General features: G+C 31.2%; 1 protein-coding gene across 6 annotated transcripts in view; it reads left to right on the top strand.

Moving 5' to 3' along the window:
- The window catches only part of LOC139528617 (protein phosphatase Slingshot homolog 2-like), a 46,397-nt gene that overhangs the window by 1,752 nt on the left and 31,174 nt on the right, over positions 1–13,471 (top strand). For 4 of the 6 annotated variants that reach the window (XM_071324655.1, XM_071324660.1, XM_071324659.1 and 1 more), the window contains exon 2: positions 321–376. In XM_071324655.1, coding sequence (XP_071180756.1) covers positions 321–376 — 56 coding nt within the window. Of the gene's footprint in view, positions 1–320; positions 377–4,617; positions 5,260–13,471 lie in introns of those variants that run through there. The other 2 variants (XM_071324658.1, XM_071324657.1) reach the window with 2 other exon arrangements.

Genomic DNA, 13,471 nt, shown 5'->3' with positions numbered 1-13,471 from the left:
AATTTTATCTGTGCCAACTTATTAATTTCACAACAGCAGACCACACACAAAACTATGTTTGTGTAAAAAATTTAAGTATCTCAATTTTTCGAATATTCAGGCATGTACTCTAAGGATGTCTCTAGTTTACATTGTTTTATCTTCATTAGTGATGAGCATCCCCGGCCCTTAAAAAAAATTAAATTAAAGATTATTTACATCAGGTAATAAAAAAATAAAAAATATTTACATCAGGTAATAAAAAAATAAAAGAATATTTACATCAGGTTTGAGATTGGTCAGATTTGTAAAAAATACTACAACATGATGTATACTTTTAGGAAGATGTAGATACTGAAGAAGGATCTAATCTGAAATCTCCTAACAGATCCAGAAGGTATGTACAGTTTGTTTTAATCATACAAAACTTTAGAAATTATGTGTACATAAAGTCTGTTTAAATTAAAGGTTTCTGACATACATTTTGTACTGTAAGTTTAGACCAGTTTAATTGTTCCAAGATGCAAATATTAGGACAAAACTACCCTTGCCAGTAATACATTTGTGATAATTTCACCTAACAATCATTATTTGGTATTGAGGTTCATCAGACATGTCAGTGTTACCTTTGTTATGCTGCTAAACATTGACATTTGGTATTAGGTTTCATCATTACTGGTTACCTGTCATCAGTAACAGTTGTTGTTATTCTACATGGCATTTGAATTTTAGAATTTAAATACCAGTACACTCTTAAGAGTATTATTATACAAGTAACAAAAAGTAATTGCAATTGAATTTATAAAAAAATAATTGAAAGGTTCTGTAATCATGGTTATTGGGTCAATTAATTAATTAAAAGTTCTAATATTAACTGTACATGTACAAAAATGTATACTAGCTTTCACATAATATATAATACAGTGTTAGAATCATAATTAAACTTTTTATGAAAATTCATATGGGACCAAAAAATGATAGGGTGTAAACTTTTGATGCCCAAGAAAAATCAATCAAATATCCTAAAAAAGGATAACAATAAAAAATCCTATTTTCAGTTCAGATTTGATTTTACTCAACAATATTTGAGCTATATTTACATGCACATTTCTAAAATAAAATTTGTCAACTGTTTATCTATGACAATTTGTACTTTACACATGGTAGATTTGTCATGTAAAATTCTCAGTTAATAAGCCGAATTAGATTTAACTGCACATGTTTGACTCATTAAATTGTAAATCATAGATTTTATCTATTATACATGTATGTTAAAATTTGTATACATGTATGAACTATATTTATATATTGGCTTATAAATTTTGAAATGTAAGATACTTGAAGGGATTATGTATTGATTATTTATACTACTGTCACTTTTGATAAAGTTGTGTTAAAGTACTGTAAAATCAGAAATTATTGCGTGCATTTATTATTGCAATTTTGTCATTTTAGACTAAAATGCGATTTAAATTTTTGCGATATTGAGAAAAATGGTGTTTAATTTATATAAAATTTTAAATGCGAGTTTAAATTATTGTAATTATAACCATGTCACATTTTTTGCAATAATAAAAATATCTCGATAATTTCTGAATTTACAGTAATGGGAGACAACTTGCTTGGTTTAGAAATGTGTCTTTGCTGGTTTAAAGTACGTTTTATTGAGACATAGAATATGTATATATATTTACCATTGTAACTGAAGTATACTAGGATCATGAGGATAGCTTTATAAATTTGAAATTAATGTTACACGACATGGTTCCATTGTGTGAATGTCATGTCAGGCAGTGAAGCCAGTTCCAAACTTTATGATATATTGATGACATTGCTTAAGGTGCATAATCCAAAACATTAATTAGAAGCAGAAGGCAACAAAGGGAATCTAAAAATAAATTCCATCATGACCATAGCAAAAAACATACAACATTCCACATTTAAAATTTTAATTAATCATATATATGTACCTATAAAATAATGAAGCATTAGGAATATGCAAACTACATATACATTTTGTAATAAGGTTGAATATTTGCATTTAATTATAAATTTCATTGTAATTTGGGTCAATGAAATACCTTGACATATATATGACTGAAAGAGAGTTGATGAAATTTCCTTATACCCAAGGACAGTTTGAAATAGAATTTCCTTAGGACATGTCCATTTTGTTTGTGTAAATGATTATTATAATTTAGTCATTTTAAAACTTATTTTATTGTTCATAGTGCAGATGTTCATTTGAAGTTTAATTTCAAGGAAGACTGATTCAAATAAAAGTGGTGACTAATTAGACTATTATGTAATTACTTGGTTTGAAGTGTAAATAGTCAACAAATGATCATATGATATAAGTTTTAAAAGAAATGTGAAATCAAAGGAAAGCTTATTATAGTTTCCTGTATTACCATTATTCTTTAACAAAATTTAAAAAATAAAACTTATTTGTCAATCTGACATTTTTATCTTCAATAGATTTCATTATTTTCCTTTTTTCCCCAAGTACATGCAGGGAATTTGTTACATGAATTGATATATCTTATCTTTTTGTTAAAGGAAATCCACATAAAATTTTTTAAGTACTATAAACTGCAGATATTACAGGCATGTTTCAAGTGAAATAAATACACTTTGATTTTGATATGCACATGTAGAATGTTTTCTACATGTATTATCACATGTATCAATAGATGATTTTGTAAACATTCTATAGTTTATAAGAACTTTATTTTTTAAGTCCATCAGTTTGCTATATTTGGAAGGAAGTTCCCCTTTGCTCATTGGTCATATTATATTATAGATCTTTACCATGGGCAACCTAAATTTTCTAATCAGTAATGTTTACTTTAAGGGATCAATAAATTGTGTAAAAGGGAATTGGTGTTATAAAAAATAAATTGATACACAGAGTTGTGTTAAGTTGTTTTAAAGAAAGAAAAAGTCAACTTGTTTACTCATATCATTGTGAAAAGAAAAACCTTCAAAAGTGTGACACAGTTTAGAAATAAGTTCAGAAACGTTTTGATCTCTCCTTCAAATAAATATTGGGTGTTTGTCTTATATACCTCACTGCATCACAATAAATAAAATAAAATTTCTAGTATCGTAGTTTTTAAATCCCCAGCTTAACAAACCAAGTGTTTACATCACAGAACAGTAATTGAATGCATAATATTACAACTTTTGTATTGATTGCATTATTACCTTCCGTCACAATATTTGATTAAATTTTTTTTATCAGATTTTGTGACTTGTTGCTGAGGGATTAAGGGAAATGATATATAATGTTCCATTTTCATAGGTCGCTGTACAACCTTCAACAATGATTCAAAGTCATTTGGTATATCAAGCTATAAGCTTGCCCTGACAAGATGATATGTAAAACAATTCAAACAAGAAAATTAACAGCTTGAATTATGTACAAAACTATGAACAAAATAAATATAATTTAAAGTAACAAATGAAAACCACTGACTCAGAACAGGCACATACAGAATGTAGGAGGTTAAACCTGTTTAATATGGGGACCCAACCCTCCCCTGACCGTGGTGTTACAGCACAACATATGATAATTTTTCAAATCATGCTACTTGCTTGAGATGGATAATTATCGCTAGAAACTAAGAAGGCACATGGCGTTGCTAATGAAATAGACATGAAATTGACGTCATCATAGGTAAAATAACGATAAACTGATTATCATTGGTCATCTCAACTCGATTGCTTTTCTTGCTTTTGCTGAACCAGCTCAAGCAAGAAAACCAATCTCATTGAGATGGTCAACACTAATCTATAATTATCGTTGATCATCTCAACAAGATTGTTGCCAGTAGGGCGAAAGCGAGAATAGCAATCGAGTTGAGATGATAATCTGTTTATTGCTATTTTACCTATGACGACATAGTCAATATCATGTTAGTTTCAATAGCAACGCCACATGCCTCCTTATTTTCTAGCGATAATTTTCCACCTCAAGCGAGTAGCATGATATGAAAAATTATCACAATAAAGTATTAAAGGAAAATTGCACAAAAAGCGATAATTTCCTTTCTCAGCCGAGTCAAGTGATATGAAAAGTTATGGCTCGAAACTAAGGGTGCATGTGCTGATTGTCAATGAAATTAACAATGGCGTCATAGGTAAAATAGCGATAAACAGATTATCATTGCTTTTCTCACTTTTGTCATTCTGGCTCAAGCGAGAAAATCAATCTTGTTGAGATAACCAACCATCTATAAATATCAGCTTCATCTTGTCCTGATTATGCACGAAATATTTGCCACAGGACATTAAGCAAACACAAATCGATCAACAATGAATTGCACAAATATGTAGAAAATTTGAAGTTTAAAAAGAAACCAATAAAAGCTATAGAGATTAAATCCTGCAGATCCTATTTTAATGTTTATATGCATAAAAGGCATGCATTATTTAATCTTATCTTTAAATGTTTTTTAAAGCTTTTAAAATATTTGAACTATTATAAAGTGCAAGATAAAAAAAAATATTGAACAAATCTATAAAATTCAATTCAACATGAATGATTTTCTTATTACATAAACGATTCTCTCTGAATGATATGGTTGACAGCACCGTCATATTTTAGATTTTTTTTTATACCATTATCAGTATTTCCATAATGCATGTTGGATTAAATACCTACTAATTGTGGGATTTGTAAGTGTGCCAGCTATCAGTATTCATTCGTAGTGATGAAAAAAGTAGTATATATATTCAGATTCAGTGGATGATGCAGGAATGTAAAAGTTTACGTTTTAATTTATTCTTAAAATGTCAGATTTTTTTTTACCTGTATTTGAAATTGTGAACATTTATTATTGTAAAATTATGTTGTTACAAGTATACGCTGGCACGATTTTAAATTGAAAGTATAAATTGTTAGTTTAACATGGATATTTGGAGTATATATTAGAAAATGGTCTGTCGCTCTAACTAGTTATTATTATTTGAACATAAAGAGATATATATGATTGACTCATTAAATCCTTCAAAGAAGACACATTCGAAGAGTGTATTTATTCGTGTGCATTTAAATTTTCAACGTTTCCAAGTGGATAACAGCCGTATGCAGGAATACAATATTTTGTCTTGTGGTATTCCCTATAAAGTGCAAAAATCAATGATGCACCGATCTTTTGGAATATAAATATCAGGAATATTTTGAAGTATAAAAACCTGAATTATGTTGATCATGAGCGATGGATATAACAACATAGTGAAGTCTGTTTACTTTATTCATTTAGAAAACACTGATAGGTAAGAAAAGTTTAAAAGTACATGTATGTCTGGGACAAAAGGGGGTTTCCTGTAAAACTTTCTTATAGATTTTACAGCTTGATATTGATTATATCCTATTGAAAAGCAAAAAAAAAAAAAACCTTTTTGGAAAAGGTATGTAGTAAACATGCTGTTGATAGAAACTTATGCACATTATTTATTTAAATTCCAAGTTGGTAATATATATACATATAAGATTAGTTAATAATAATTAAGGAATAAGTAAATGTCGAATTGAATTTGAGGGACAGAAAAAAAGTGCAGACATAGATTAAACTTTATATAGTATCAAGGGGAGGGTAGGGCTTCAGGCAGTTCTCCAATCTCCAACATAAGCATTTGTCCTTCATCTCCTTCAATGCTGATAATCTAATGTTGAATTTATATAACTAAATAAACTCAGAGAAAATTTGGTAGTTGATACATATCTACTCATTATGTTAGTGAGGAAAATTTGGAATTTCTTTTTACCTTTTGAACCATTTTTTTACCTTTCATTGCTTCTTTAAAAAAAGAAATACAAGTTTGTTTTTTAAGTGAGCAATCTGGATTTAATGGAACTTTATTTACTAGTTAATCAGAATTTTATTAATGATAATCAGACTAATTCACATTATGTATTCCAAATTGTCAGATTTTGTGGTTCAGTATATTTTTTATACTTGGTGTATTTTCAGATGAAATAAAAATAAATTACAAAAAAATATTTTTAAGGAAGTTAAAAGAGATGTAACATATATTTCAGTTCTAATGTACAGTCTTTACAAAGGAGTTGATATAATTAACATGAGATATCAATCAGAGAATATACTTTACCTTTGTAACATACCTGTAATTACCTGTAACTTACCTTTAATTACCTGTAACATGATGACCTAATCATTGATCTTATATTGTTTTATACCATAACATAACACTAGATATGATTTATATATCTTTTATACAACCATCTAAATACATGTATGTCTGTTGTCCCAATTTTAACACTGGTATTCCTTAAAGTGCAGGTGCACGTTTAATAGATAATAGAAATTTGTCATTATTTATTTTAATTATCGATTCATACGATATTTTAAAAGTTTTATTTTGGTGTTAATTTAATGAACAAGATAAAAACAAATGGCCAAAAATCCCCCCCCCCCCCTCCCCTTTCCTCTCGTATATTTGAGACCAAGGCAGATTAGAATGAAAAAAGAAAATAGTGAAATTTAACTAAAAAAAATAAACCCCCCATCAGTGTTTTGCCTGTCTGATGAAACCCATTAGTACCAAGAAAGGCAGTCAAACAATGCTAACATTTGTTTTTTTTTTGTATTTTACTGTTGGAAAAACATATTATGTCTTTCTCTCTTTACCTATAGAAAATGTTTTGACAAATAAATACTTCAAAATGCGTTCTCATGATAAAGATACATAATACAATAAATCATTCTCTCTTAAGAAGAAGATTTTTATGCAATCAACTTGAAAAAAATAAACCCCCCATCAGTGTTTTGCCTGTCTGATGAAACCCATTAGTACCAAGAAAGGCAGTCAAACAATGCTAACATTTGTTTTTTTTTTGTATTTTACTGTTGGAAAAACATATTATGTCTTTCTCTCTTTACCTATAGAAAATGTTTTGACAAATAAATACTTCAAAATGCGTTCTCATGATAAAGATACATAATACAATAAATCATTCTCTCTTAAGAAGAAGATTTTTATACAATCAACTTGAAATATAACATCGTAATAACACATAAAGTGAACATATATTGAATATTAATATATAATTTTATGTATTGTTATTCCCATCCAGTTGATTTAAAGGCTGACATAAGAATGTCAATATTTTGGTTGAAAGAGTCACATGATGTCGCTGTCCTTTTCAATATTAGTAAATTATATAAAAATAAATAGACATTTTAACCATACTAACAAAAACATTGTCTGTTACCTTGTGCTTTACTAGTTTACAAACATCTATTATTCAACAATAAAAGTATAATATTGAAAGCACTGTCTCAAAGTGGTCTTACAACTTTTAATTTTTTATATATTTAACGTACAAAACAAGAGACCAAATGCAAAAACATGTACAAAGTATGAACAGAATTCCAACAGAATAGAAAACAAATTTCAGACTGACTAGAAAACAGAATCAGACTGACTAGAAAACAGAATTAGATCGACTGACTAGAAAACAGAATCAGACTGACTAGAGAACAGAATTCAGCCTGACTAGAGAACAGAATTCAGACTGACTAGAAAACAGAATCAGACTGACTAGAAAACAGAATCAGACTGACTAGAAAACAGAATTCCAACAGAATAGAAAACAGAATCAGACTGACTAGAAAACAGAATCAGACTGACTAGAGAACAGAATTCAGACTGACTAGAAAACAGAATCAGACTGACTAGAAAACAGAATCAGACTGCAGACTGACTAGAGAACAGAATCAGACTGACTAGAGAACAGAATTAGATCGACTGACTAGAAAACAGAATCAGACTGACTAGAGAACAGAGTTCAGACTGACTAGAAAACAGAATTAGATCAACTGTCTAGAAAACAGAATCAGACTGACTAGAGAACAGAATTCAGACTGACTAGAAAACAGAATCAGACTGACTAGAAAACAGAATCAGACTGACTAGAGAACAGAATCAGACTGACTAGAGAACAGAATCAGACTGACTAGAGAACAGAATTCAGACTGACTAGAGAACAGAATTCAGACTGACTAGAAAACAGAATCAGACTGACTAGAAAACAGAATCAGACTGACTAGAAAACAGAATTCCAACAGAATAGAAAACAGAATCAGACTGACTAGAAAACAGAATCAGACTGACAAGAGAACAGAATTCAGACTGACTAGAAAACCGAATCAGACTAACTAGAAAACAGAATCAGACTGCAGACTGACTAGAGAACAGAATCAGACTGACTAGAGAACAGAATTAGATCGACTGACTAGAAAACAGAATCAGACTGACTAGAGAACAGAGTTCAGACTGACTAGAAAACAGAATTAGATCGACTGACTAGAAAACAGAATCAGACTGACTAGAGAACAGAATTCAGACTGACTAGAAAACAGAATCAGACTGACTAGAAAACAGAATCAGACTGACTAGAGAACAGAATCAGACTGACTAGAGAACAGAATCAGACTGACTAGAAAACAGAATCAGACTGACTAGAGAACAGAATCAGACTGACTAGAAAACAGAATCAGACTGACTAGAGAACAGAGTTCAGACTGACTAGAGAACAGAATCAGACTGACTAGAAAACAGAATCAGACTGACTAGAAAACAATCAGACTGACTAGAAAACAGAATCAGACTGACTAGAGAACAGAATCAGACTGACTAGAGAACAGAATCAGACTGACTAGAAAACAGAATCAGACTGACTAGAGAACAGAGTTCAGACTGACTAGAGAACAGAATCAGACTGACTAGAAAACAGGATCAGACTGACTAGAGAACAGAATCAGACTGACTAGAAAACAGAATCAGACTGACTAGAAAACAGAATCAGACTGACTAGAGAACAGAATTAGATCGACTGACTAGAGAACAGAATTAGATCGACTGACTAGAAAACAGAATCAGACTGACTAGAAAACAGAATTCCAACAGAATAGAAAACAGAATCAGACTGACTAGAAAACAGAATCAGACTGACTAGAGAACAGAATTCAGACTGACTAGAAAACAGAATCAGACTGACTAGAAAACAGAATCAGACTGCAGACTGACTAGAGAACAGAATCAGACTGACTAGAGAACAGAATTAGATCGACTGACTAGAAAACAGAATCAGACTGACTAGAGAACAGAGTTCAGACTGACTAGAAAACAGAATTAGATCGACTGACTAGAAAACAGAATCAGACTGACTAGAGAACAGAATTCAGACTGACTAGAAAACAGAATCAGACTGACTAGAAAACAGAATCAGACTGACTAGAAAACAGAATCAGACTGACTAGAGAACAGAATCAGACTGACTAGAGAACAGAATCAGACTGACTAGAAAACAGAATCAGACTGACTAGAGAACAGAATCAGACTGACTAGAGAACAGAGTTCAGACTGACTAGAGAACAGAATCAGACTGACTAGAAAACAGAATCAGACTGACTAGAGAACAGAATCAGACTGACTAGAAAACAGAATCAGACTGACTAGAGAACAGAATCAGACTGACTAGAGAACAGAGTTCAGACTGACTAGAGAACAGAGTTCAGACTGACTAGAAAACAGAATCAGACTGACTAGAGAACAGAATCAGACTGACTAGAGAACAGAATCAGACTGACTAGAAAACAGAATCAGACTGACTAGAGAACAGAATCAGACTGACTAGAGAACAGAGTTCAGACTGACTAGAGAACAGAATCAGACTGACTAGAAAACAGAATCAGACTGACTAGAGAACAGAGTTCAGACTGACTAGAAAACAGAATTAGATCGACTGACTAGAAAACAGAATCAGACTGACTAGAGAACAGAATTCAGACTGACTAGAAAACAGAATCAGACTGACTAGAAAACAGAATCAGACTGACTAGAAAACAGAATCAGACTGACTAGAGAACAGAATCAGACTGACTAGAGAACAGAATCAGACTGACTAGAAAACAGAATCAGACTGACTAGAGAACAGAATCAGACTGACTAGAGAACAGAGTTCAGACTGACTAGAGAACAGAATCAGACTGACTAGAAAACAGAATCAGACTGACTAGAGAACAGAATCAGACTGACTAGAAAACAGAATCAGACTGACTAGAGAACAGAATCAGACTGACTAGAGAACAGAGTTCAGACTGACTAGAGAACAGAGTTCAGACTGACTAGAAAACAGAATCAGACTGACTAGAGAACAGAATCAGACTGACTAGAGAACAGAATCAGACTGACTAGAAAACAGAATCAGACTGACTAGAGAACAGAATCAGACTGACTAGAGAACAGAGTTCAGACTGACTAGAGAACAGAATCAGACTGACTAGAAAACAGAATCAGACTGACTAGAGAACAGAATCAGACTGACTAGAAAACAGAATCAGACTGACTAGAGAACAGAATCAGACTAACTAGAGAACAGAATTAGATCGACTGACTAGAAAACAGAATCAGACTGACTAGAGAACAGAATTCAGACTGACTAGAAAACAGAATCAGACTGACTAGAAAACAGAATCAGACTGACTAGAAAACAGAATCAGACTGACTAGAGAACAGAATCAGACTGACTAGAGAACAGAATCAGACTGACTAGAAAACAGAATCAGACTGACTAGAGAACAGAGTTCAGACTGACTAGAGAACAGAGTTCAGACTGACTAGAAAACAGAATCAGACTGACTAGAGAACAGAGTTCAGACTGACTAGAAAACAGAATCAGACTGACTAGAGAACAAAATCAGACTGACTAGAGAACAGAATCAGACTGACTAGAGAACAGAATCAGACTGACTAGAGAACAGAATCAGACTGACTAGAGAACAGAATTAGATCGACTGACTAGAAAACAGAATCAGACTGACTCAGAGAACAGAATCAGACTGACTCAGAGAACAGAATCAGACTGACTCAGAGAACAGAATCAGACTGACTCAGAGAACAGAATCAGACTGACTAGAGAACAGAATCAGACTGACTAGAGAACAGAATCAGACGGAATAAGGAACAAAATTCAGACAAATTTCAGGGAACAGAATTCAAACTAGTGTTGTACAAAATACACATATAGTGTAGTAACTATTTTTCAAATTTATAAATTATTTTACATTTTGTCATTTTTGGGCCGTTATAATCTTGCTATGGGGTATATATTGATATTGGTTTGCTGATTGTTGAAGGCTGTACATTGACATTAACTTTTACATCATTTGGTGTTTGATGGAAAGTTGTATCATTGGCAATTATACCACATCCTCTTATTCTTCTCATCATCTATATTTATTTTTTTATTAATTTGCTTTAAATTATTGCAAATTTGCGATTCAGATTTGATATGAACTGTAATATATTCAAGTTACGTCAGCACAGCTACTGTAATCACTAAACTTTAATTTGCCATTTGATAAAAGTATATTTTTTCTGTTATAATGTATGGTATAACCTTTAAATTGATTGTTAGACATCTGTAACTCTCCAATGGGACTCATGGTTTAAATGAGACTTCCTACCAGGACATGCTAGTCAGGTTAACATCAAGTCAGAATGTGATCAATCATAAATTACTTTTAACATCCATTAAAGGTACTTAAAGTCTAAAACATTTAAATTACTTGTGTAAATTTTATTAAGGCAGGTACTAAATATTGATATTTTTTATATAAAGAAATGAGTACTCTAACTGAAGAGTTTTTGTATACAACTTATTTTCTTAAGTCCTGCACAACTTAAACTTTATGTCAACTATTTCAAATTAGAAAAAAAGGTAGAACCATGTAAGTTATAATGAAAAAAAATGAAAACCCAGTGTAAATTGTCTAGAAATCCTTAAAAATATTTTCAAAGATTTTTTTTTGGCATTGGTCGTTTTGGTGATACCTTGTGCAATCATCTCAATCTCTCAGACTCTCAAATCTGTCGACATAATATTTGAATACTTTATAAAAGGAATAACGAATCAGGCTTATTTGGATTTTACTACAGCTGACTTAGTGCCAATGATGGTGCCTGGTTTCTTAGGGTAACAGACAGAAGACATAGATTTGTAAGGAGTTACTTAAGTAAAGTTTGATAAGAAAGCAATAGATTTGTAAACTAGGTATAGCAACCCAACAATAAACTGTATCCAACAATAAATTCAAAACATCATGTTTTATGGCTTTCATGACTATTTACATTTAAAAACATAAACACTTAGTCTTGTGCACCTAATTTATTTGTTTTATTTGCTAAAGCTGTGAAAATGTAGCTTATTTTAAAAGGGAAATATATTTATTAGTATAAAACATTGCTTACATTGTAAGGCACTCATAAGATAAATGTTGTATTGATATATGTTCCATGCAGTTCTTAAGGTGTTACCTGTAATTTTCCAAAAATGATTTACCTTTTTTAAAATTGATAGATTTTTGTTAAAATCGTGTTTTGAGGAATTTAACCTGAAAGTTATAAGACAAATTATAGACATTCTGATGTAATACAAGGAAGGAAAGTCATCAAATGAATAAATTAAAGTTAATTAACCTTTGACTTGACTAAATCCTCTTAGAAACTTCTAGTTTAGGTCATTTGTAAACTCCTCTCTTAAAGCTTCACATAATGCATTTCTATGGCCATTTTAAACTTAAAATTATGAGTATGGGATGGAATGGAGATGATATCTGTCTGAACTTTTAAATGTTTCATTTCAATATATAAAAATGTTTTTGTTACAAATCATGATGTATTGTTTTAAGTGTACATGTCATGCTGCCTATCAAGGGCACTTGGTTGGAATATTAAAAAGTATATAACTGTCAATTAACTGTGGACACTATACTAAATCTACCCATAGGATTAAGACTAGGAATATAATGCATTTTTATACCCACCCTGTAACAGAGCGGGCATTTTTTTTTACTTTTGTCTGTCTGAATGTCCCAAAATTGGTGTCTGTTCTCTAACGTTAAGGTGCCTTAACCAAATTTAATGAAACTTATACACAATGTTTATTACCAACAAAACACAGGTCCAGTTTGAATTTACAAATTGAAAAATTGCTGAATCTTTTGTTTCTGTTCTCTAACTTTAGTTTGCCTCAGCTAAATGAGATGAAAGTGTACACAATGCTTACAATCAGATCAAGTACAAATTTGGGTAGCATCACTTTTACAGTTCTTGAGTTATGTCCCTTTATAACTTTATATGCTAGTGGGGACATTCGTTGATGATATATGTCCTTTGGACACAATCCCCATTTATTATTTTATAGATCCATGGTTAAATTGAATTTCTCAAATCTTCATATTTATAGACATCTTAATATAAATTGTGTATGTTGACATCTTTTAACCCAATTTTGAAACTGTTATGATGATTATTTGATTTATTGTCCATTTTGAGTGATCTATAACACTATTCATGTGTAAAGCCACCTCCCTCATATTTATGGACTAATTATTTCTTTTGTTTACTCTACCATTACTTTGTGTAGATAGCAACATCAAAATAAAATTTAAACATCAAA

The sequence above is a fragment of the Mytilus edulis genome, chromosome 6 (genome assembly GCF_963676685.1).
Source record: "Mytilus edulis chromosome 6, xbMytEdul2.2, whole genome shotgun sequence".
NCBI lineage: Eukaryota > Metazoa > Mollusca > Bivalvia > Mytilida > Mytilidae > Mytilus > Mytilus edulis.
Note: the sequence above shows the minus strand (reverse complement) of the source record. Positions and strands in the feature narration are given on the sequence as shown.